Source organism: Musa acuminata, chromosome BXJ1-4 (assembly GCF_036884655.1).
Source record: "Musa acuminata AAA Group cultivar baxijiao chromosome BXJ1-4, Cavendish_Baxijiao_AAA, whole genome shotgun sequence".
Lineage (NCBI taxonomy): Eukaryota > Viridiplantae > Streptophyta > Magnoliopsida > Zingiberales > Musaceae > Musa > Musa acuminata.
This window is the reverse complement of record NC_088330.1, coordinates 35,362,971-35,385,642: the sequence shown is the minus strand read 5'-3', so window position 1 is coordinate 35,385,642 and position 22,672 is coordinate 35,362,971. Positions and strand designations below refer to the sequence as shown.

Genomic DNA, 22,672 nt, shown 5'->3' with positions numbered 1-22,672 from the left:
AAATGTTCAGATAAGATAAGGTGTGGTGTGACCTAAGCAGCTCCGATAAGATCGGAGCAAACAATATTAAGTGATCATGACTAAGATGCGTGCTTGAGCCTAAGCTCTAGGCGAAGGTCCCAACGACTATTGGCTCGAGCACACGCTTAGCTTAGGCATTAGGCTACTTATGCATACGCCTAACTTGAATTAAATCCGATCAGAGGTTTAACCAAGCATATAGGTATATGATAAACAACTCAATATTATAATATGACATGATGAGATAACTGATTTATTAATTTTATTGAGCCTCGCTGATTAAAAATATCTAAGCTGAAATTAATAATAATACACTCATTAAATTCTTGTAAGTCAATCTTAGTTTTAACTCGTTTACTAATCGAAATTTTATAATTCCTCAACTAAATAGCTTAGCATCATTATCTCGTATCAAACCTTAGCATAATGTTAACTTCGACTTAAGCATTTTGAGTTGTTATCATAGCTGATTTAGTATTAAGTTATGATAAATAATTCGAATAAGAAAGGATAATCCGTTGATGAGCTAAAGGATGTGCGACAATGTAGAGTCACGATTGTGCTAAGTTTCACGTACACGGTATTAGGATCTAATTTTGGACTATGTTAAACTTTGATGATGATGTTAAAAAATATCTTTCAACTTAAGAATTGAATTGAATCGAATATAGTTGATAAGATAATTATCTTAACATATAATAAAATAAAAATAAAGATATTATCATCAAAATAGGCTTTCTTTATATAAAGATCACACAAACAAAAATATATTCATAGGAATATTTTACAAAAATAAAAAAATACGAATTCATGTGATTGCCATAGAAAAAAAAACATTAAACGTAAAATTAGTTACCAAATTATACTCACAACGTGAGCACTGTCAAGACGATTTGCTGTTTTCTATGATTCCTTCCATTTATGTTCTGCTAACAAGAAATATTTTAAGCAAAATCAAAGGTCAAAAAAAAAAATCTAAAACTTGAGAGATTGTAGCAAATAAATACATCACGCAATCAAGTGATGGGTAAAATTCGGAATAAAAAGGTTACGTGTATTCCATGGTTAAAATTATAACATTATTTTTACTATTTATAATTTTACTTTAATTTTTTTAATATTTTAAATTATTTTTTAATATAAATTGACGTAAATATCCTCTTCTCCTCCGTCCATTCCCTTGTATAGTCTCACTTGAGCTGACTTAAGTTGGATTGCGCTCGAGCCAATTCGACTCGAGCCACTCGAGTCAATTGGACTCGAGCCAATTCGACTCGAGCCACTCGAGTCAATTGGACTTGATGGCCCAAAACACCCCTGCAAACTATTTAATGATCATTTTGATTTCACATGCTTTCTGATCAATCTATTAATTGCAACTCAATCTATCGAACAGGCAAATGTGCAGATGTCCGGAAAAAGTTTGTGACGGTGACTTCCATTGCGGCCATCGCTCGTTTCAGATCGAAATGAGACTTCCGTGGCTCCAATAAAGTCGGATTACAGAGATCCATTCCCTGCAGCCCTAAATCGGCGATCCCCTTTCCTCTCCCTCCGCGTGCGAAGGCCGCCGGCGGTGCGCCTCTCCCCCCCTACCGGCCTTTCGGTGGTACGTGTCTCTCTCTCCTCCTCCGTCTACTCCTTCCCTCCTTTGTCGCGCCCCTTCTTTCTCCTCCTCCTCTTTGCTTCTTTCCTCTCCTCCGCCGTGGCCCCCAACCGAGCCTCCCTCCCGCTTCTGCTTCCACATTTGTTCCTTCTATCCCCTCTCCTCCCCTGCCGCTGTTGCTCTCCCTCTCCCTGTTTCTCGTCGTCGTCCTCCTCCTCCTTCGCCGCCTCTTACCGAACCTCCCGGACGGCCCCCCTCCCCGTGGTCGCTCTCTGCTTCTTCCACCGACGACCTCGTTTCCTCTCCGGACAGAACCCCCTTCTCAGCTTCTTTCTCTTCCCAACAGCCCCCATCCGACCTCTTTTGAATTTAATGGTAATTGATATCATTGTTAATAATGGTTAAATTGTTAATACTATGACTGAATATGTCATGGCTGGTATTTTCAATTGTCACTTCTTTGTAGATGATTAAATGAATGTAATTCGATGTTTTGATGGTAATATTTCGAATATCAAATAGTATGAAACTTACGTATTGTTTAAATTTTATTTCTATAGTATTTTCTTCTTAATTATATGTGTATATTTATAATTTTTATATTGACGAGTGCCTGAGTTTGACAATGCCCGTTTTTGTCTCATATTTTCTTTTAAAGAGAAAAAAATACTCAATTGATTAGATATAAGGAGTCATAGAGTGTTTTTTAGATATACTGGTTTTGGCCTCATATATATATTTTTCAACAAAAAAAAGAAGTCATAGAGGGATAATGGTATTCTGATAAACAGTTTGAAGGAGCTTCCTATCCCTCCCTTTCCAAATTCTATAATCCATTTCTAATAGGCAACCAGTGTCCGTTTAACTAATGGTTACTAGCGGTTGGTGGAGATACAATCAACATAGTTGTATAATGCTTTTTTATCGGGTTGCTATCCTTATTTTGCTGTTTGTGAGCTAACTGATGTAGGCATATTGTTCATTCAGGAACTCCAGTTCCGTGGAAATAATCACTCCAAGGAATTGATGAATAGTGCCAACACTTATAGCAGTAGCATTCGAGCAGCCTTCTCTTACTGTGTGCAACAAGTACGTAGTTATGATTACCACCATTACCTTTGCGTGCTTCACCTTCCCCCAGCCATGCGCAAGACTGCCTTTGCTCTCCGTGCCTTTAATGTTGAAACTGCAAGGGCTATGGATGTTGCATCTGATCCCAAAATTGGCCTCATGCGCCTCCTTTGGTGGCAAGATGCAATTGACAAAATATTTGCGAAAAAGAATGTTGAACACCCAACGGCTCAAGCTCTCTCGTCAGTTATATCAGAGCATAAGATCAGCAAGCACTGGTTGAAACGCTCAGTAGATGCCAGAATAAATGATGCAAGCAAAGAAGGGGGTGTCCTTCCTGAAACTATAGCAGATTTGGAGCAGTATGCAGAGGACACTACGTCAACCATGCTATACATGACCCTACAAGCTGGTGGAATTTGCTCAACTTCGGCTGACCATGCAGCCTCACATATTGGCAAAGCGAGTGGACTGCTTTTGCTGCTCAAATCCCTGCCTTACCATGCGAGTCGCCAAGGGAGGATATCATATATTCCAGCTGATGTGGCTTCTAGGCATGGTTTGCTAATAACAGCCCACGGAAGGTCCGAGATTAAGATGGAGTCAGGTGAGGCACTTTCAGATGCTGTTTTTGAGGTGGCATCCGTTGCCAGTCTTCATTTGCAAAAAGCTCGGGAGTTGGCTCCAGCGGTTCCCACCGAGGCTCTTCCCGTGCTGCTCCCGGCGGTGCCTGCTCAGGTTCTTTTGGACACTTTAAGGCAGAGGAACTTCAATGTGTTCGATTCAAGAATTTTAGGTGGTGTCCAGGGCGTATCACCACTATGGTATCAGTTGAAGCTAAAGTGGCATGCCTGGAGGAACAAGTATTGAGTTCAGCTCCTGGCAGTCAGAGATTGTAGTTTGAAGCCAAGATTTTTGAGTCTCTTTTGTGTCTCTCTTGGTTGCTGATTTATTCGTCTCTCAATTTTACACCTGGACTAAATAAAATTCATGAATGCCTGATTGATGATGGTTTTTCATCAATCAAACTCACCAGCATTGCTGAACGAGGGTGCAGGATCCAATCTGTCCACTCCTCAGGTATAAAATCTCTACGCTTGTGGTCTTGATTCTGCCTTTGGATTTCAATTTTTATATGGGTACCAGTTTCTTGCAAATAGGTCAGCAAGAATGTTTGGATCTTTAGCAAATGGAAGAATCAATATGACACTGGTCATGTGTTTCACAAGCTCAACAGCATGCCTGAAGGATTCTGTATTAGTCTTGGAGCATTTCCTTGTCTTCTTCTGTTGTAGTAAGCTTTCTGGGACTTACTCTCCCAATAAACAGAACGTTCCAATTCATTTCAAATCCCTTGTAACCCTCCTGCTTGTTCAAGGGTGAAAAAATCACTGAATACTTCCTTTCATCCATGTTTTCCCTCTTTTCTTTATGCTATATACATTGGTTGGAGGTAAAAGCATCTCCATGAGCATAAATCAAATTTATGGTGTATGCTGAGGATGAAGGTCCATTGCTGCTTTATCTGTCTGCACCAACATTGATGCACCTAAACACCAATATTGATCTTGCTACATGCACTGGGGGACAGTGTTAGAAACTTAGAACAGCTAAGATTAAAGAGAAGCCACCAAGGAGACAAGTATCTCTCACTCCAATGATTAATGTTTACTCTCCAAGGAAAGCAAAGCTCATGATGTTTTTGATGTCCTTTATATCCAAATCTTCTTTGCTCGACTCATTTCTCTATAAGCTCAATGATTGCCTTCTGATGAAAAAGGAGATACTTGTATATCCAAATCTTCTTAGCTTTGCTTTTCATGCTTCTGTTGACACAACAGGTTATCCGACGTAATAAGGGATTCGAAATTAATCTCGAGTCTAAGGTTGAGATGTTCAAAATTCGGATGATCTAAATTGAGATTCAACAAGAATTATATTGGGGCATATAACCAACCTATGGACTCATCTTTTTCGTGGTACCATATGATTGACCTGACCTCGTGGAGTGAGTGATCGGTGCCACACTGTTTGATCTAATTAGTCGTAGTCCCACATGATATATCAATAATATGGAGATAATGTATCAACCACCATACACGTATCATATCCCCCACATAACCTTCAAATTGAATCGATCAACCTTTGGGTCAGTTTCTAGAAATCTATTGGATCTTCTTCCCGCGGTTGGGTCCTGATGTTTAGCCATGCAAATTGCGGATCCGGAGTTCGGTGGCATTCGGATCCGATTCGATCAGGTAGCATCCGCACCCGCACTTGGGATTTTTTCCGTTCGCGGATGTGGACGTGAGTGACGTCCACAAAGTGTTGTTTATTACACACGTGATGTCCACGATGTGTTGTTTATTACACACTACAGTCGAGTAGGGGGAGAGAGAGACAGAGTGCCGATGTCGACTACTCAACTCTCTTAGCAACCTATGCCTTCTCTTCCGTGAGGGGAGAGATCTCTTCTCCTCTTTGGTGTTTCTTTCCTTAAACCTTGAAAGCAAGTGACAGAGATCTACTGATCCAATTCCTAGAGGTGGAGGAGGGAAAGCAAAGAAGTAAGAGAAGGAAGGAAATCCCGAATCAATCCGTCGTTTTCTGGTAATTAGTTCTTGGTACCCTAGATCCGATGTCACAAGGAGAGTTGAACGACGGAGGGCTTCTCGACATCCAGCCGTCGGAGCTCCGATTCGCTTGTAAGCGACCGTCACTTCCCTCATTCTTGCCCCTTTTTCCCTCTTTGATCGATAGGTGTTTGCTTATCTGGAATGAGGAATTGCAACATGTATTGGTGGTTATATTGGACTCCATATTTCTTTTTTGCTGATTATGCGTGTGATCTGTCCACTGGTTATGCCTCGAGAAGTCGAGTTGAAGAAGCAGAGCTTATGTTCTTTCCAGCTGACCAATAAGACAGATCAATGTGTTGCCTTCAAGGTATCTCTTTACTCTTGTTTGTCAGGTTGTTGCCTCTATATGTCTCTTTTCTTTCTTTGTCGCTGCATTTCTTCATGTAAAGTGGCAATTGGAATAATTTATCTGTAGTGATGTGTATATTTCTGGCTGTATTCCAGGTTAAAACAACCAACCCAAAGAAATACTGTGTCCGACCCAATGCAGGGATCATTTCACCGAAGTCCTCGTGCGATGTCACTGGTAAACCCTGTTTTAGGTGGATTTGGTTATCAAACTTCAAACACTCGGTCTTACCACATTTGTTACCCTGTCTTTGGTGCATTAGTTACAATGCAAGCACAAAAGGAAGCCCCACACGACATGCAATGCAAAGACAAGTTTTTACTTCAGAGTGTAATCACAGAGCATGGTGTGGCGACCACAGACATAACTGCTGAAATGGTTGCTACCTATTTGCAATTCATTAGGATTTAATCTTGATGTATCTTCTGTTGAATCTGTTTTGTACCACTGTGACTTAAAAGTGATAATAGCACTAAATTGTCAGTTCAATAGAGAACCTGGTAAGCTTGTTGAAGAATTCAAGCTGCGGGTCACTTACGTTATGGCTAGTCCTCCTTCACCTGTTTCTGAGGAACAACAAGAAGGATCCTCGCCTAGGTCATCGACATTTGAAGATGGGGCCCAAAGTTTGCAGACACAAGATTCTGTAAGTGGTTGTTGACTGTTGAGGGCTGAGGGCCTTAATATGCTATGTTCATCTTTTGTCTCATATGAGGACGTGGAGTTATCTTGCATCATATGCTTAGTTCACATGACTAATAAAATTTCAGGCATCACTATTGAAGGAACCTTCAAAGGAGAACTCCTCAGAGGTTACTTCTTCCATGCTTAATCTTTCTGTTTTTGGTCTTATAGTTTCTTGAAATTCCTATTGATGGCAAACTTCTGTGATTCATTTGCAATATGGATTTGGCATCCAAAGTTTTATAGACTTAATTTGTACACAATCATGCATGAAGCAAATGTTGAATGCTTTAACAAACAACTGATGATTTGTTGATAACCTAGATCTTTTATTTAGCTTTGTCCTGTGCCTATGATAAACAATTGCCGGAGAAAGCAAGGGGGTTTGACTTTAGTATCCTTGTTCAAAATACCTTCTATGTTATGATGCCATTAGGTTGAACTTGACAGTCGTGTATGCATGTTGATTAGTTGCTTTTGTCATAGAAGTCTCCTTGGTTTCAGATTTTGTTCTCCTTCTGTGGAGATCATCCTCTTGATTTTTGCTTACATATGGAGATTGTTAGCAGTAGGAGAACTAATATTTACATGACAATCATCCATTTGATACTCGTTTACTAAATGCCACTATCCGCTGCCCGTATAATCTATGGTGTCTTATATTATGGATGAATTGTTTCACTATCCTGCTTCACTAAAACCTTATTGATTAGCTACTGCAATTGAGATCGTACCACCATGACGGCTATTTCACCACAGCACCATCATTATGAAACCTTAGAATGAGCTTTGATTTGATTGTAGGCACCACTAGCTATTTACCATTTAGTGAATTTTTGTTACCTTTTACAATATGCAGGCATTTGCTATGATTTTAAAGTTGACTGAAGAGAAAAACAATGCCATTGCGCAAAACCAGAAGCTTCAGCAGGAAGTGGTATGCAATTTAAATGACATACGATATGTGATACCTAAAGGCTAGCATTTTTGTGCTTGTAGCTTTTACAAACTGGTAAATGGATTGCAATGAAATATATGTTGTCGTGCTAATGATTTCATCTTTGAGTCTTGAATACGAATGGACTTCCCTTTTTCTTCTTTGCTTTTTGATTTATTACATTCTCAAATCTCAATAACTTTTGTAATAAGGATAATCAATACATCTATCAAAGTATGAAAATAGTCAGTTCCTTGCATGTATCCATTTAGGCGTATATATAATTCTAAGATACAGAATATGATATTTTTATTAAATTGGATATGAAAGATGAGTTGCTGAAGTTTGAAGTGGATAATTCATGCATAATTAGTAACTGTCTTTTGATGGATTTAATATATTCCTTTAGCTGCTTTTGTTTCAACAACCGGGGAATATATTGTAGAGAACATTTCAAAAGACGAACAATAATTCCAACACAGGAACCATGGAGGCCAAGCAAATATGGAGCTTATTTGTGTTGCCTCCAGCATCATCAAAATCATGATTCCTTCAGTTTTATTTAGCCTTTGCTAAGATCATTGAGAGCAACACTTCTTCTCCAGCTTCTAAAAATATAATTAATAATGCACAAGCACCACCTAAGCATTTTGATCTAACACTAATATACTTTGTCCTGTGAGTTCCAAGTTTGCTTTCTTCCCTAGTGTATGATTCATTATAGGCCATAGATATTCAGAGAGTGTAAACAGAAATCTAAAGGGTTTTCATGATACATAACAACATTGTATATGTTAGAAAATTAAAAGATGATTGTGTATATATCATTTATATGAGATTTAGATTTGTGCTCCTTACTTAGTTACACAATTTTGTATTGAAATAACGAAAAACCATGTCAGTGATCAATAAGCAACTTCAGATGTAAGAGGGCTATGCAACAGGTATTGTAGGCTTTGATCAAGGCAAACCTATTGGTTATCTCTATTGGAACTGTTTGTTCAAAAGCCTTGCTGATCCTTTTTTGCATTTTTCTTTGGTAAATCAAGGTCTCAGTTATCTTGATTTTACCATCCATAGTTTTTTATCATACAAATATTTGTCATGGGATTTGTCTTGGTGGTATTTATCATTTTTGGGCTGAAACATGCATACTTTTCATTATTCCATTTAGAAGTGGCTAAAGGGACCAAACAGATCAAACTGTAACTTCATTGTTGGTTAAAACACTTATTTCTATTTATTACTTCACTAGAAGAGTCCAAAGGAGCTAGCAGAGATCAAGCAGTGCCATTTCACTTTGAAATCTTTTAGCTTCCTCCCTCATTTGTTCTGAACAGATGATTTAGATGGGATCATTTCTCATTATAAGGAGGGTGGTCAAAAAATGAATGTACATACTTGGAGTATTATCTAATTTTGCCATATGGTAAAACTACAGAAAAATATTCATAACAAGAACATTGTCTACATATCTGTTTTCTTACCTTAGCAAACTGAGATGAAGGTGTCGATGAGAATTTGTTAAATATGTGCTAGTTGAATTCTGGAAAGTTGATTTTAGGGAAGCTGGATGAAACAATTATCAGTATTATTATTATTATTATTATTATTATTATTTGATAGATAGCATGATATGAAGTTAGATCAGAAGAACTACTTACTACAAATGGTTTGGGTTGTGTGTGTGTAGCTCCATATGATAGTTTTACAAAGAAGGTTCAACTAAACCATTTGAAATGGGATCTGACACATGAAATGAACAACGCAAGCCATTTGGAGATTTGTCAGTGTTGATGTTTAATTTATCTCAGATCACAATTATTGCTGAGAGAGTCGAGATGTTTAGTTTTCACTAGCAGCTCCTGTTCGATTGATGCAAACAAGTTGCATAAGACTCCTAGATTTTATCATGAGACTCGGACTCCTCACTCTATCTTTATCGCAGGATCTGCTAAATAGTGAAGTCAACAGGCACCACATGTTTTTTGTGGTGGTTGGAGCTGTTCTTGCTGCTCTAATTGGGTATATCATCAAGAAGTCATATTACTGAGAGCACAAAATCATGGGGCTACTGCATGTGCAAGGTACCTCGTTGTGGTCTACCACCACCATTCAACAAAAATGGACAATGTGTTCTTCCTAACAATTGGTATTGTTTGTCTTCCATAATTGTGGTGACATATTATGTAGACTATGTTGATTCATTGTGTTTTGGATTGAAATTTCAGTAAGGTGTGAATCTTGTAAGATAATTTGAATGTGATCTCAAACTTCTTTAAATAGGTTGTTTTTCCCTTCTGTTGTATGTGAGTTTTTTTTTTTAGAAATTTAAATGGAACATGCAAAATACCATTTTCCTTTAGAAGAGAGATACAGTGGATGGATACATTGGTATGCTAAGGTTTGCAAATGAAATAAAATACAAGTGCTATCTCAAGGTCTGACCATGTTTATTCTTAAAATCATTTTATCAACATGTAGTCAGTCAGTGTGATAGATCACATGGTTCAAAATTGTTTAGTTTCATTATTAATTATAAATCCATTGTTTAATTTCTTCACCTACCAAATGCAAGATCATTGAGATGACCCACCCCTATTTGAAGATGATCACTTGCTATGCTGATGATTACATCACATTGAGAACAAGAATTAAATAGCTGCATAGGTCAATCATCAGTCTCAAGGACATGAGCAGACAGCTAGAGCAATCAAATTATCACACCATGTAGAGCAGATGTGCTGCCATTGGCTACTTCGATGACCATTTGCGACCATGTCCAGGTCAGTCAACAGTAACTATATATTGAGAAACATTTAGCAAGCTTTTTTATGTTTAAGACAGTAATTTAGACAAATTGTGGTCGAAACTGTAATCGACTTAATTGCCATGTATGTGGCTATTATAACCTATCCTTATATTGGTTGAATCAGTGAGGTAATTACATCCATAACTTGTATTCTGTTGTGCTAATGTCATAGAGCAAGTTTCACTAGCAAAAGAATTCCTTCCTAATAAATGATAAAAGAATTTTTGCTTGACAGTGTTCATAACATTGAGAAATATGACCATGATCATTGGGGGATGAAACTTTGTTCCAGGAGAGGATGCTTTTAATAATCACAACTTAGTAATTAGTTAGTACAGTACATCATGACCAACATGCTTTTATCCAATGATGTGTTCCTTTTAGAAATATATGTAGAAGTTGCTGAATGAAATGCAGTAATGCTGCCCTGTCAACTTTTATGCAGTTAAATAACTACAACTATACAACACACAGGAACATGATCTTAAAGAAGGTAATCTAAGCCTTCATTAACTCCTTCCTCAAAGATCTATCTTATGCCATGACAGGGATACATGTCCTGATGTGTTCTTTCTCTTCTCCCAGCAGCACAGGGTGGAAGGACGCAGGCAAAAGGCAAGCATGAGGAACTGGCATTTCTCTTAGGATATTGCTTGAAGCGAAGGAAGTCCTTGGAGGAGAGGAAAGAACATGTCTCCATCCTCCTTTTCCCAGCCACCAAGACTTGGACCATACAAAAAAAAAACACAGGAACATCAACCTCCTTCAGATAGAGTTTTCATCACAAACACAAGGAGGTATGTGTCACTTTCCAATTCAAAAAAGAAAAAGGTTAGGAGGTGAGAGAGGCTTGTTAGACATCACATGGGGTTTGATCTAAACTAAGCTAATCTTTACATGTTGTCCAGGTGTCCACATCATGCTTCCATTAAAATAATACCCACTGGCCCTGTGCTTGTCCCCAGTTCCTTCTCATACAAACTCTCCCTGTCCTTTTTCTTAAGCATGGACAGGGTAACGCCCCATATGTACCATGTTATCTCTGTCCCTTTATTACTTCTGGGCCACCACCCTTGTCCCCCCCCCTCCTCCTTGACCTTTCCTGGTGAGGTGATTGCAGGGCAGATAGCTGAAGATGGCCACATCAATTGAGAAAAAGGAGAGAGGCTGCAGCTACCATTCATGAGAAAGAGATACAGAAGGTATGAATGAAGAAACTTGGAAGAAAGTTAGTGAGATGTAAAGCTGCAAGCTAAAATGCTTGAAGCTGAGGCTACTCCCATTTGCTGCCCAACCAAAAATTTGGAAGATGATGTCTTGCAAACATCTGATTAGATGTAAAGCATTGCGTCACATGAAGCTGGCAAAGCTTTCTTTTTCCCTCTTTTGGGAAGCAGAAGCGAGCAAAAGCTTTTGATCACAGCAGGACACAGAACTCATCAGCTATTTACTTGCAGGAAGGAGACCCACTCCGCATGAGATGAAGGAACATGATACCCAGTATCACATGGATAATGCTCAACATCTAGTATTGCATCAGCCACCACAGTCTCTGTTATCTGACATCCATATATATGATATATAGTGCTGCATTAAAGCTGAGCAAACACAGGCAGTGAACCAGAGATGAGACCCATCAGATTCATGGCCACAGGCTGGGACAAGAGACAATCCAAAGATTGTGACAATACTCATCCCATCAATCGAGTCTTGATACCTTTCTCTGGAGGTAACGTTGCATCTCACTTCATTACTTGCAGGTTAGACTTTGGCTCCAATATATATGTTTCATCAGCATTTTGTGGCGCGGAATATAACCTTAGCTTTACCATCTTCAAATACAACTATGTCCATCAAACAACGTTAAGAGCACCACTCTTCAAAGACTGTTATGGGCAAGTCCATATCACACTACTTTCGATATCCAATTGAACAGCATCTGATGTACTTAATATAATGAGAGAGAAGAAGAAAGAATAGCATCTAATGTAGTTCTCGTATCTGGAAGAAAGATTTTGTTCTTCGCCGAAAGGCAGATCAATTATTAATAATCCCAACACAGGTATTGTTACTCTCATGCAAAGCAATGAAGGCCTTCTTCGTTGGCTTCCTTCCTCATGCAAAAAAGCTCTCATTTATCCTTGAAATAGTTTTTGTTTATTGACATATTATAACTACCCGTTTAGGTGGCTGATTTATTGCAGGGGTAGAATGGTCACATCGGCGGTCAGATAGAGCCGTCCCCAGCCGACTCCCATCGCCACCGACGGGGGCCACCGAGCAAGTGTCACACTGGCGGTGTTCGCCTGTCCCTATCCCGCGTCCGGAGCCGTCCATCTCTCGGTGCCATCACCATCTGACGGCTCCGATGACGGGACGTCCAGGGACCGCGGGCCCCGCGGGAGGAACGGCCTCGATTGGCGAGCCCGCGGTCCCGACACATGATGATCACAGATCGCGACCGTCCGATCCCTGGAACTTTATCGCGGGGGGCCGTCTCTCAATTTAAATGGCGAGAGTACCCTCGTTGCAGTCGTTGATATATCGGCCGAGTTGTCGGATTCTTTTGTCGCGAACGCCGGTTCGTCCGAAACGATACGAACCAATGCCTCAGAATGATAAAGGGTGGGTGGTTTGGCCAGAAAGGGAAGGTAATAATGGTGATCTTTTGGGCATAGGTGAAACCTTTTCCTTAAGCTTTCTTTCTTTAATCTGTTAATTATGGGATTTATAATCTATTTCTCATTGTTATTTGTCAATAATAAGTTTTATTCTGTTATCTGTCATTTGCCTGTGTCATGATGGGAACATAAACAATTAGGTGACTGCTTTCTGCAGATAGAGGAGAGAGAGAGAGAGAGGAGAAGCGACTTGACTCCTTTTTCCTTACGGTTGCATGCGTTCGCAGCAAGAGATGGGGGTATAGACAAAGAGGAGGAGGGTACAACAGGGCTTTTCTTCTACGGTTGATCATCTTTTCTTCCAACCACAACCTATCCCATTTGGAGAGAGATTGAGGGATAGAGAGCAACCAGGCGTGGATAAAATTGATATTGGAGGAGGAAAAAAGATGATCTTGGAGACAGACAAGGGGCCTTTTCTCCTCTTCTTTTTGAGATTGGAAATGCTGCATTAGCGTCTGCAACCATCAGCAGAAGAGAAAGGAGCACTATCAACCAATCTCCTAAAGCAACAAACCGCAGATCTCTTTCTCTCTCTTTAGACATCCCAAGATCCAGTGGGATTGCAGGTGGTAGTGTTGCGGATTATTAGATGAGAGGAGGGATGCCCTTTGCTGTCCAAGAGAAGGGAGCTCCTCTGCAGGTCTTAGAAGGAGAAGAAGGCCTATTTTGGTGTGCTTCTGCTACCGCTGCCGCTAATAACAGTCTTAGGAAGAGGAGGGAGGGGGAGGAGGGGAAGGAAGGATCGCCGCTGGAGCCGCGGTCAGTACTGGAAAACCTGCGAAGCCCCAGCCCGCCAAGCTCCTCCGCTTCCACCGTGTCTTCCTCCCGCGTCGTTAGCGGTGGAGGGCCGGCGTCCTCCGATGGCTCCGCCACCGCCACCGCCACCCACACCCCCACCACATCGGCGGCGGCGGAAGCTGCCCGGAGGGATGAAGGGGCTGCAGACCTCCCGCCCGTCCCCACCGTCCTCGCCGCTGGAGAGGACTGCTCGCTAGGCGGCGTCGATGACTGGGAGGCCTTACTCTCGGAACCGGCCGCCTCCATCGGCCAAGACCAGACCTTTCTCCGGTGGATCATTGATGAAGCCGACAACAATTCTGCTGCTAGAAGCAACGGCACCGGATTGCTCTTCGATCCGGCTTTCGTGTTAGAAGGTGCTTCGGCGTCGGCGGAAACCGCTAGTCCTCCTCCGATGGCTTCCTCTGTCCTCTCTGCCGGTGTACTTGGATCCAAAGGTGCCACCTTTGGGTGCACTCCCAGCCTCGCTCCTCGGCCGGCGAATAGCCTTCCCCTGTCTCTACCTCCGCTGCCGCCGGGAGTCATCTCCCAAGAATCCACGGAGGAAAAGCCCCTCTTCGGTTCGAGCCTGTTCTTTGCGCACCAACAGCAGGCCCAACCCCCGCAACGCTCTTCCTTCTTCCTCCCTTTGAATCATTTCGCCGGCTACCATGAGGGCCAGCCACTGGAGCATCTTGCCCCACCTCCGCGAAAACGCCCTGCCATCGACCCGCTCCCTAGTTCCCACGTCCCTGACCTCTTTCTCCGCCGTAACCAGCCGCAGCAGCTGGGACTCCCTCAGCAGTTCAATACCGCTGCATTCCAGCTTCAACCGGCGCCAGGAAAGCCCAAATTGGCAAACGGAGATGAGGCGTCCGTGGCTGCAAGGCAGCAGCGGGAATTGGTTGACCAGCTCTTCAAGGCGGCCGAGGTTCTCGAGGCCGGGAACACCGTCAGCGCCCGTGGGATATTGGCGCGGCTCAATCACCAGTTCCCCTCTCCCGTAGGGAAGCCATTCCTGCGGTCCGCCTTCTACTTCAAGGAGGCCCTCCACCTCCTCGCCAGCCACTCCCCCCACCCGCACCCGCCTCCGTCGCTCCCAATCTCGACGCCACTGGACGTCATGCTCAAGCTTGGAGCTTACAAGACCTTCTCCGACGTCTCCCCCATCGTCCAATTCGCCAGCTTCACCTGCATCCAACCCCTCTTGGAGGCGCTTGACGGCGCGAGTCGGATCCACATCATCGACTTCGACATTGGGGTCGGAATGCAGTGGTCAGCCTTCATGCAGGAGCTTGCGCAGCGATGGTCCTCATCAATGGCTACCGCCCCATTCCTCAAAATCACGGCTTTTGCCTCCGCCTACTCTCACCACTCCCTAGAGCTCAACCTCATCCACCAGAACCTGTCTCATTTCGCCAGCAGCCTCAACATCCCCTTTGAATTCAATGTCCTTAGCCTCGACCCCTTCGACCCAACAGTGCTCTTCAGAATGTGTTCTGCCATGGATGAGGCTGTCGCAGTAAACCTCCCCATTGGCTCTGCAATTCGTCCACCCATCCCGACTCTCCTACGATTTGTGAAGCAGCTCTCCCCCAAGATTGTAGTCTCAGTCGATTATGGATGTGATCGCATTGACCTGCCCTTTGCCCATCACATTCTCCATGCATTCCAGTCATGCACAGTGCTCCTCGACTCAATTGATGCAGCCGGTGCCAATCAGGATGCAGCTAATAAGATCGAAAGATTCCTAGTGCGGCCAAGGATAGAAAGTGCAGTTCTGGGCCGGCACCATTTGTCAGACAAGACACTACCTTGGAGAACTCTATTTGCTTCTGCTGGATTTATGCACGTCCAATTCAGCAACTTCACTGAGACGCAAGCAGAGTGTCTTCTGAAGAGGGTGCTGGTTAGGGGCTTCCATGTGGAGAAGCGCCAATCTTCCCTTTCCCTCTGTTGGCAGCGTGGGGAGCTCGTTTCGGTGTCAGCATGGAAGTGCTGAATGAGCTTCTTTTCTTACAGGCATGTCATTACAGTTCTTTCTTACCCACCAAGGTCCAACTCTATTTACTTTTGGTTCATGGTAATTCTGTGTAAGCAAAGTCGTCCATTTGCCATGGTATTTTGTTGGATAGTTTCTGTGTCCAAAGGCATTTAACTAACTTAGTGTCTGGTACAGTTTAATGTTTCTAGTTACCTTATGATTATGGACATAAATGGTAATGCTATGGTGTCTCTTTGCATCTCCTTTGGGTTATTGTCATTTTCGATGAAGTAAAATTGTTCGTGAAAAACTTCAGCACTCCAAAAACTTGATCATCTTGCAAACTATGGATTCTATCTCATAATTTTGACAGGTGTTCCTCAGAATGATCATACATCAAAATATGTCAACAGAGTGAAATGTTAGATCATTTGTATTAGTCACAAAATTTAGTGACACCTCAGCTGTTGAACATGACAAGTTACATGTATACAGTTTCTGCAGCTATAAGAGATATGCACTTTATTTCTTGGCACAAGAATCAACTCGGATTTGCCGAAGTCGGTGCTGGTAGGTTTTGCAAGTAGTTTCAAGCCTATCAGTAGGAAATTAAGTTTTGTATATAGCTTTCTTATGTTTCTTTTCATCTATTGCAGAAGGAACACATACTAAGCCCCTATGTACCACTGATGGTGGATTATGTTGTGATACTTCTGGGTGCATCCACAATTGGAAGAACCAGACTTGGGAATGCACACTGTCATCACCTATGTCTAAATGAATGTAGCGTATAAATAACTTGAGTCTCCGGATGACTATTACTGTTAAAGTACTGTCAACTTTTAATCCTTATTGAGCATATCCAAACATGTTTTAACATTGTGGTATTGCCCTATGATCTCATCTATCTGCTTACCTAGCTAATAAGTCTCCGAAATATATGGATCCACTGTATAATAGGTTTGCACTATCACATTCGGAGTCAAATTCGTCTTTTCATGTAGCCATCATGTCAAGTGTCATGAATTATTTTTGAAGGTTGATGTCATGTTTAACAGGTTTTGATTATGATAACTTATAGATTGGGTATTTGAGCAATTAGATCTGTTCTTATGCGAGAAAATTTCAGTTTCCTATAGTTCGGGTCAGTATTGCTTTGACATTTGTGATGTCCATCTATGACTTTTATATAATTGCTTATTTTCCTCATCCGACTAGAGTGAGAACATATTGACTATATACCAGTTTTTGCTCCTGTCTTATGTTTGCTTCCACCCAGTACACTTTCTTGGTTAAGTTGTCAACAACAGTGGACATGCTCGATGTGGCTGTACTGAGAAAACAAGTCCTTCAATTCTAGTTTATTGCCTAAGGTTGAATCTGATCCATCTTTCTGTGACCTGTGTGGATCACTGTTACCCGTTAAACATTTCATCTCAACACTCAATAGCTTCGCAAGTGAAACAAAAATTATATTACTGTGGGCAAACAACCTTCGTTAAAAACCATCCTCAACATTCGTTACCACACTTTCTTGTGATTTAGTTATGCTTTCTGTCATTATCAATTGTAGGACTCTGCATTATCATTTAGCCTTTGTTTTTTCTGCTTTTATAGTTCATGCAGCTTTATTTCTTCAAATAGAATTAGGACATTAGCCGCAAGAATGTATAGTTATCGAACAGTGTGACCTGATATTAATAAAAAGGTTGCTTGTCAATCATTGCTTCTCAGTTGACTGCCTCTTTCAGTAAAGCTGTTTAACTCGGGTGTCCCTACTGTTTGTATTGACTAATCATGGACATGAAAACTTTTCCGAAAACAATGACTGTTGATGGGTCAGCCCTGTCGATATATACTAAATTTCTTTTCCACAAGGGAACACAAAAACATCACTTTCTGAAAAATTTGATATAGAGTTTGTGTGCTGTTTCTGTTTAGTATTCTGGTATTGCTTCACGATGCACCGGTTTTACAGATAACATTGTTCTTCTGTGTAAAACGTGTCCATGTTAAACATATGCTTGGGTAGATTAGTCATGGAGATAAAGATCGAATTATTCCTGTGGGGATACAGCCTGTCTTTTTCTATGTAGGTGCCTGTCTTTTTCTATCTTTATGTGTCCCACTCTTCAAAATTTCTTTTGGTGTACATAAGCTTTTCTTTCAACACTATCATGTTGATTTTATGACATTGCACTATCATATTTCTGTATGTTTTCCCTTTTTATGTCTCCATAAGTTTGTAAACCTACATCGAAATAGTTGCCTGTTGGCAATGGACCATCAATTGATTTCACTACACATCAGTACAAAGATTGGTATCTAGCATCCATACTCTTTACGAAAGATTTGTGTGGAACAGCATTACTTTGTGAATTGGGCACCGAATATGTTGTCCCCATCATGTTTTTAGTTACATCTTCTTTTCTCAATGGAGAAACCTGTGGACAATCTGAACTTTATGGAAAAATTCCAGTGCTTGTAGCCTTTTGCTTTAGAGAAATCGAATTTTTCTGCTTCTTATTGTGGCTGTGCCAAAGTGTAGAGGATTATTCTCCTAGTAGATGTGCTTGTGTGGTCCTGAATCTGTGAAAGTTGCAAGTAGGTTTCTGTATTAATTGATGAATCTGTTGTGTCTTGAGAATATTTTCTCATCATCATCATCATCTCTTCTCCATTTCTCTAAAATCACCAGTTTTACTTTACTTCACACACCATTTCGTCTGTATTGACTATCAGAGTTGGATGATTTGTTCCTCTGGTTTGGCCCCCCAAAGCAAGAAGGTGGTTGAGTTCTTCCCCTGTGCATCTCCTGTGGACAACAGGATGTAGATATGATGATTTCTGAATGCTGGTAATCATGCCTGTGATAAAAAATCTCTCTTCCAACCACTAACAATAGGTTTGATACTCATTTCTTAATGTTTATTCCTTTGTTCTCAATCTTATTCTTTTATGATATAAGAGATCAGGATTCGAGTTACGAAAATAAATTTCGTTTGCGATCAAAATATATTAGATTTTATATCCGACGAGAGAGATATCTTTTTAAACTATTTTCATTAGCAACAACACATCGATCTTATTTTAATTTACATTATCAGAATATTAAATTATTTATCAAAATATAAATTTAAATTATTTGTCGCAAGATATCATTTTCTTGAAGAAGAATTATATGTTCCCGTGGAATTAATTTGGAAAATTGTTAGAGATATTCGAGAACAAATCGATTTTATGATGAATTCCCAACGAGATATACAGAATTACGATCAATTAAATATTATAAAATCCTGATATTTTTTAGCATCGATCGGAATTGGATGTCTGTCTATACCAACACACACAGTAACATCAGATTGGGAGGAAGATGGGAATTACCTCCTGTGTTTGTTTTCCTTCTGAACGCCCATCTTGACTCGATCTCACCTACCGGCAGTAAAAACCTCACTGGTTGAAGTCCCTGCGATCTTCCAACACACCGAAAGAAGAATTGTATGGATGCATGAATCGGTCGAGTACGTTACTTTTCTTCTGCACGTTTAGATCGGGACATGAGATTTTTGTCGTTTGTTTTGGGGTCAATGCTGTTTGTGACCAAATCCAGAGTTGCACACCACCGCGTCATGGATTGCACAGTGTCGGTGGGGCCGCCTCCTTCTTGGCTTCCTGCAGTGGGTGCCATTGTTCTTCTCCGAGCTTGTCGTTGGCGGCTGCTAGGCAGGCAAGACGAGACAAGAAGGACGTGATTTGGAAGACGATTGTTGCGAGGTCGTCACCTCCTCCGCACCGTTGTTATCGGTAACAGTCGTCGTCGTGGAGGCTGAGAAGAAGAAGAAGTGCCGATAGGGTGTACTGATCTCAAGCCATTCGCCCATTGTGATCTCCGAATGCTTGTTCATATATGCCGATTAATGTAATGATTTAAATGGATCGATTTCAAGTGGTTTTATTGACGTGTAATTTTAAACATAAAAATTATGATTATATTATTAATGTATAAAAAAATTTATTATTAAAAATTAAAATTAAATAATGATAAATCAAATTTACGATACGTAACTTTCGATGTTTTTCATGCCTTTGTATCTTTATCTAATGTGTACGGATTTGAAAGCTAAAACGATGTCAATACATAAGAAGAACTAAACTTTTTTTTTTTTTTTTTATCTTTCACACACGACTATTATAAATGATAGATCTATGGGACGTCAGGGCGCATGCCACCATGTCGCCCACCACTCTGTTGCTCATCATTACGAATGACACTCGTTTCAATCCCGACGAGTATCATCATACCTTATAAGCCACCTCCCTCGTGAAGCACGACATCACGAAGATGGAGAGCAAGCAAAAGAAGCGATTGAACTAGTCCATACCTCCCGCACCCACTCGCTCTCCCCGAGCAGCTTATTAAGGAAGAGGAAGCGGTGGAGGTCATAGCAACGGACGAAGGTGGAGAGGTACAGGTAGTATAACACTCCCAATTAGTACCACATTGGTTAGTGGTTAAACCAAATGAGAGTTATTGGTTAGTTAGCGCATTAGACTCAAGTCATAACATTTGATATCAAAGTCGATCTAATATTTGGGCATAATGAGGAAGCTCAAGTACTATAAAAAATGACTGCATATGTACAACGCCCTACTAGGCAACTCGGTGCTTTCGTAGTCACTTCTATGACGACACCTTCTCCCGCCATTAATGGAGATTTTAATTCTTTTAATTAAATTATATGTATCATTATATTAATGGTTTACTATGAGTTAGTATATCACGTAAGCAGACCCTAATGTTTGTTAACTCAGACTTAATGAGAGAGACTTATATATTACATCTTTAAAAATATAGGAGTTATTTCAAACACTAGTAAACCATAAAAGTAATGGCTAAAATTACAAGGGCTAAAATAGATCTTAATACTAAATTATACGTATCATTATATTAATGATTTATTATGAGTCAGCATGTCATGTAAGCAGACTCTAATATTTGTTAACTCAAACTTGATGAGAGAGACTTATATATTATATTTTTAAAAATATAGAGGTTATTTTAGATACGAGTAAACCATGAAGGGTTTAAGAGTTCTATAACCAAAACCACAAGGTTAAAATCAACCTTAACCCCTTCTAGAATTATAAAAACATAATATTAGATAAATCATCTCCTAAGCTATCAGTACTAACTATTGTCGCTTTAAGATGAATTCCTATAATAATAAATATTTCATATTTTTTTAGTTTTAGTATTTAAGTAAATCTCTATTATTGATAACATAAGTTGAAGTGTTAGTATTAACCTACTAAGTATTAGATAAGGACTTCTGTTACATTTGATTTGAATCATATGAATGTCAAGTTTGTATATTTCCCTTTAAAACCAAAACCTTATTATCCTTTTTTTCATATGATCTTTTTTGTCATAAAAGTAACGCTTTATTATGAAATTTTTTTATGAGTTTATATAGCATTTAAAAACATAAATAATTTATGATTCAATTTTATATAGTCTTTCATTACTTTAATCTTGATTCTTTCAAAACATATATATTAGTCAGCTTATTTTAGTTTCATTTATTCAAGAAGCCAAAATATAATCATGATCAAGTCCGATCAAAATATTTGATTAAAAAAATTAAATTAGCTAATTTTATAATTGAATTAGTTAGAAAATTTTAATTTTTGAATAGTAAAATTATAATTTTGCTTAGGATATATAATAAAATTATATAATTTGGGTAGAACCATTAAACAAAATATAAATTTGAATTAAAAGGATTTATAAGGGCAAAAGTATAATTTCAAAAAAAAAGCCCTAATTCTTTCTTTTTTTGACGTCATTGCACAGGGCATGTGGCTGCTACAGTATGCAGTCACTGCTTGTGCATGGCTTAAGGCGGTGGCTATCCTTATATTGCCAACCGATGATCGACGGTTGCCCTTATACTAATGACTGGCGACCTTTTCGGTCACGGTGTGGAGGTCATCGTGTGGTGCTGTGTCACCGTGCCCATGTGTGGTTGTGTGCACACATCGCTCAAAGGCCACAACGAGGGTTGTCGAGAGCACGACTACGCCCATGCTTTCTCCTAGTGTATCCGTTAGCTTTTGACGTCCAATTGATGCGAGTCACGACTAGCAAATATCGTTACAGCCGTTGCAAGCAACAGTGCTGCTATAGTTGCCATAGTCACTACACGTAGTAGTGTTGTTGTAGTCGTCGTAGCCGTTGTAGGCAGCGGCTTTACTGCAGTCGCCACACGTAGCAGCACTGCTGTAGCCACTTGCGACCAAGGTGGGCTGATTGTTGCAAAGCTATTCCACACAAGCAACCATGCATGTGGTTGCCATCGGTTGTCGCACCCCATGACGCTTCCGTTACGTATGCAACCGTTGCCCGCAATTGGGTTGGCAACCTCCAGAGATTACTGCCCTCAATAATGCTATCGCTAATAGTAAGTTATGGATAGTGGTCAATCGATCAAATACGAGGAATCTTGCATCACTCTCAAGTAGATGATATGACGGACTAGATAGGAAAGCAGATCGACAACACACACGGATTGTTTAAGTATCGTAAATCAAAATTGAATAACACTTTTTTTGCAAGCAAAGGATACTAATAAACTGATCTAAATATAAAATATATTTAAAATACTTTTATGATTTAAAATATTTGATTTCAAGACATATCTCTGATAAGCATAAAAACCGTGATTATATGACTCTTATGCAAAAACTTTAATGTCATAAATTAAAATCAAATAACGATAGATCAAATTTATGATGCATATCAAGTGTACATATATGAAAGTTATAGTGATGCAGAGAACTAAACTCTTATTTTTCTCTCTTCTTATCATTGTTTTGTCCCTAAGATGTCCTGTAATTAAAAGAGTTCCTCCCATCAAGATCATCTCCTAAGTAATCCTATCATAATTAGACTTCCTTTCTATTAGTCGATAATCATAATCAAGATCCAATCATATCTATAACATATTACCTAATTAGATAAAATCATATAATCTAATACAATTAACTTAATTCTTTTTATGGATAATAATAAAAAATGAATGATCATTGTTTCGATGCACTGTGTGTC

The 22,672-nt window shown here is 40.0% G+C and overlaps 3 protein-coding genes across 8 annotated transcripts; all 3 read left to right on the top strand.

The window, feature by feature from the left end:
- The first annotated feature begins 1,409 nt into the window (after positions 1-1,409).
- LOC103998016 (uncharacterized) lies at positions 1,410-4,198 on the top strand. Of its 3 annotated transcripts, none has more exons than XR_010505747.1 (3): positions 1,410-1,630; positions 2,615-3,778; positions 3,859-4,198. XR_010505747.1 is itself a non-coding variant. In XM_009419459.3 (2 exons), exon 2 carries the CDS (start codon positions 2,654-2,656, stop codon positions 3,566-3,568), a length of 915 nt encoding a protein of 304 aa, XP_009417734.2. In that variant the 5' UTR covers positions 1,410-1,630; positions 2,615-2,653; the 3' UTR covers positions 3,569-4,198. The 3 variants fall into 3 exon arrangements, 1 of the variants encoding a protein (XP_009417734.2); XR_010505763.1 differs by having other exon boundaries at positions 3,845-4,198; XM_009419459.3 differs by having other exon boundaries at positions 2,615-4,198.
- An 877-nt stretch (positions 4,199-5,075) lies between these two features.
- Positions 5,076-9,615, top strand: LOC135659019 (vesicle-associated protein 1-3-like). Of its 2 annotated transcripts, XM_065176253.1 has the most exons (8): positions 5,076-5,403; positions 5,574-5,644; positions 5,782-5,863; positions 5,949-6,064; positions 6,171-6,332; positions 6,457-6,498; positions 7,230-7,307; positions 9,256-9,615. In XM_065176253.1, the coding sequence occupies exons 1-8, from the start codon at positions 5,337-5,339 to the stop codon at positions 9,358-9,360; spliced, it is 723 nt and encodes a 240-aa protein (XP_065032325.1). In that variant the 5' UTR covers positions 5,076-5,336; the 3' UTR covers positions 9,361-9,615. The 2 variants fall into 2 exon arrangements, with proteins under 2 accessions (XP_065032325.1, XP_065032326.1); XM_065176254.1 differs by lacking the exon at positions 6,457-6,498.
- A 3,352-nt stretch (positions 9,616-12,967) lies between these two features.
- Positions 12,968-16,443, top strand: LOC103998416 (scarecrow-like protein 6). Of its 3 annotated transcripts, none has more exons than XR_001978781.2 (3): positions 12,968-15,602; positions 16,069-16,134; positions 16,221-16,443. XR_001978781.2 is itself a non-coding variant. In XM_009419919.3 (2 exons), exon 1 carries the CDS (start codon positions 13,393-13,395, stop codon positions 15,580-15,582), a length of 2,190 nt encoding a protein of 729 aa, XP_009418194.2. In that variant the 5' UTR covers positions 12,968-13,392; the 3' UTR covers positions 15,583-15,602; positions 16,221-16,443. The 3 variants fall into 3 exon arrangements, 1 of the variants encoding a protein (XP_009418194.2); XR_672714.3 differs by having other exon boundaries at positions 16,060-16,134; XM_009419919.3 differs by lacking the exon at positions 16,069-16,134.
- Positions 16,444-22,672: the final 6,229 nt, after the last annotated feature.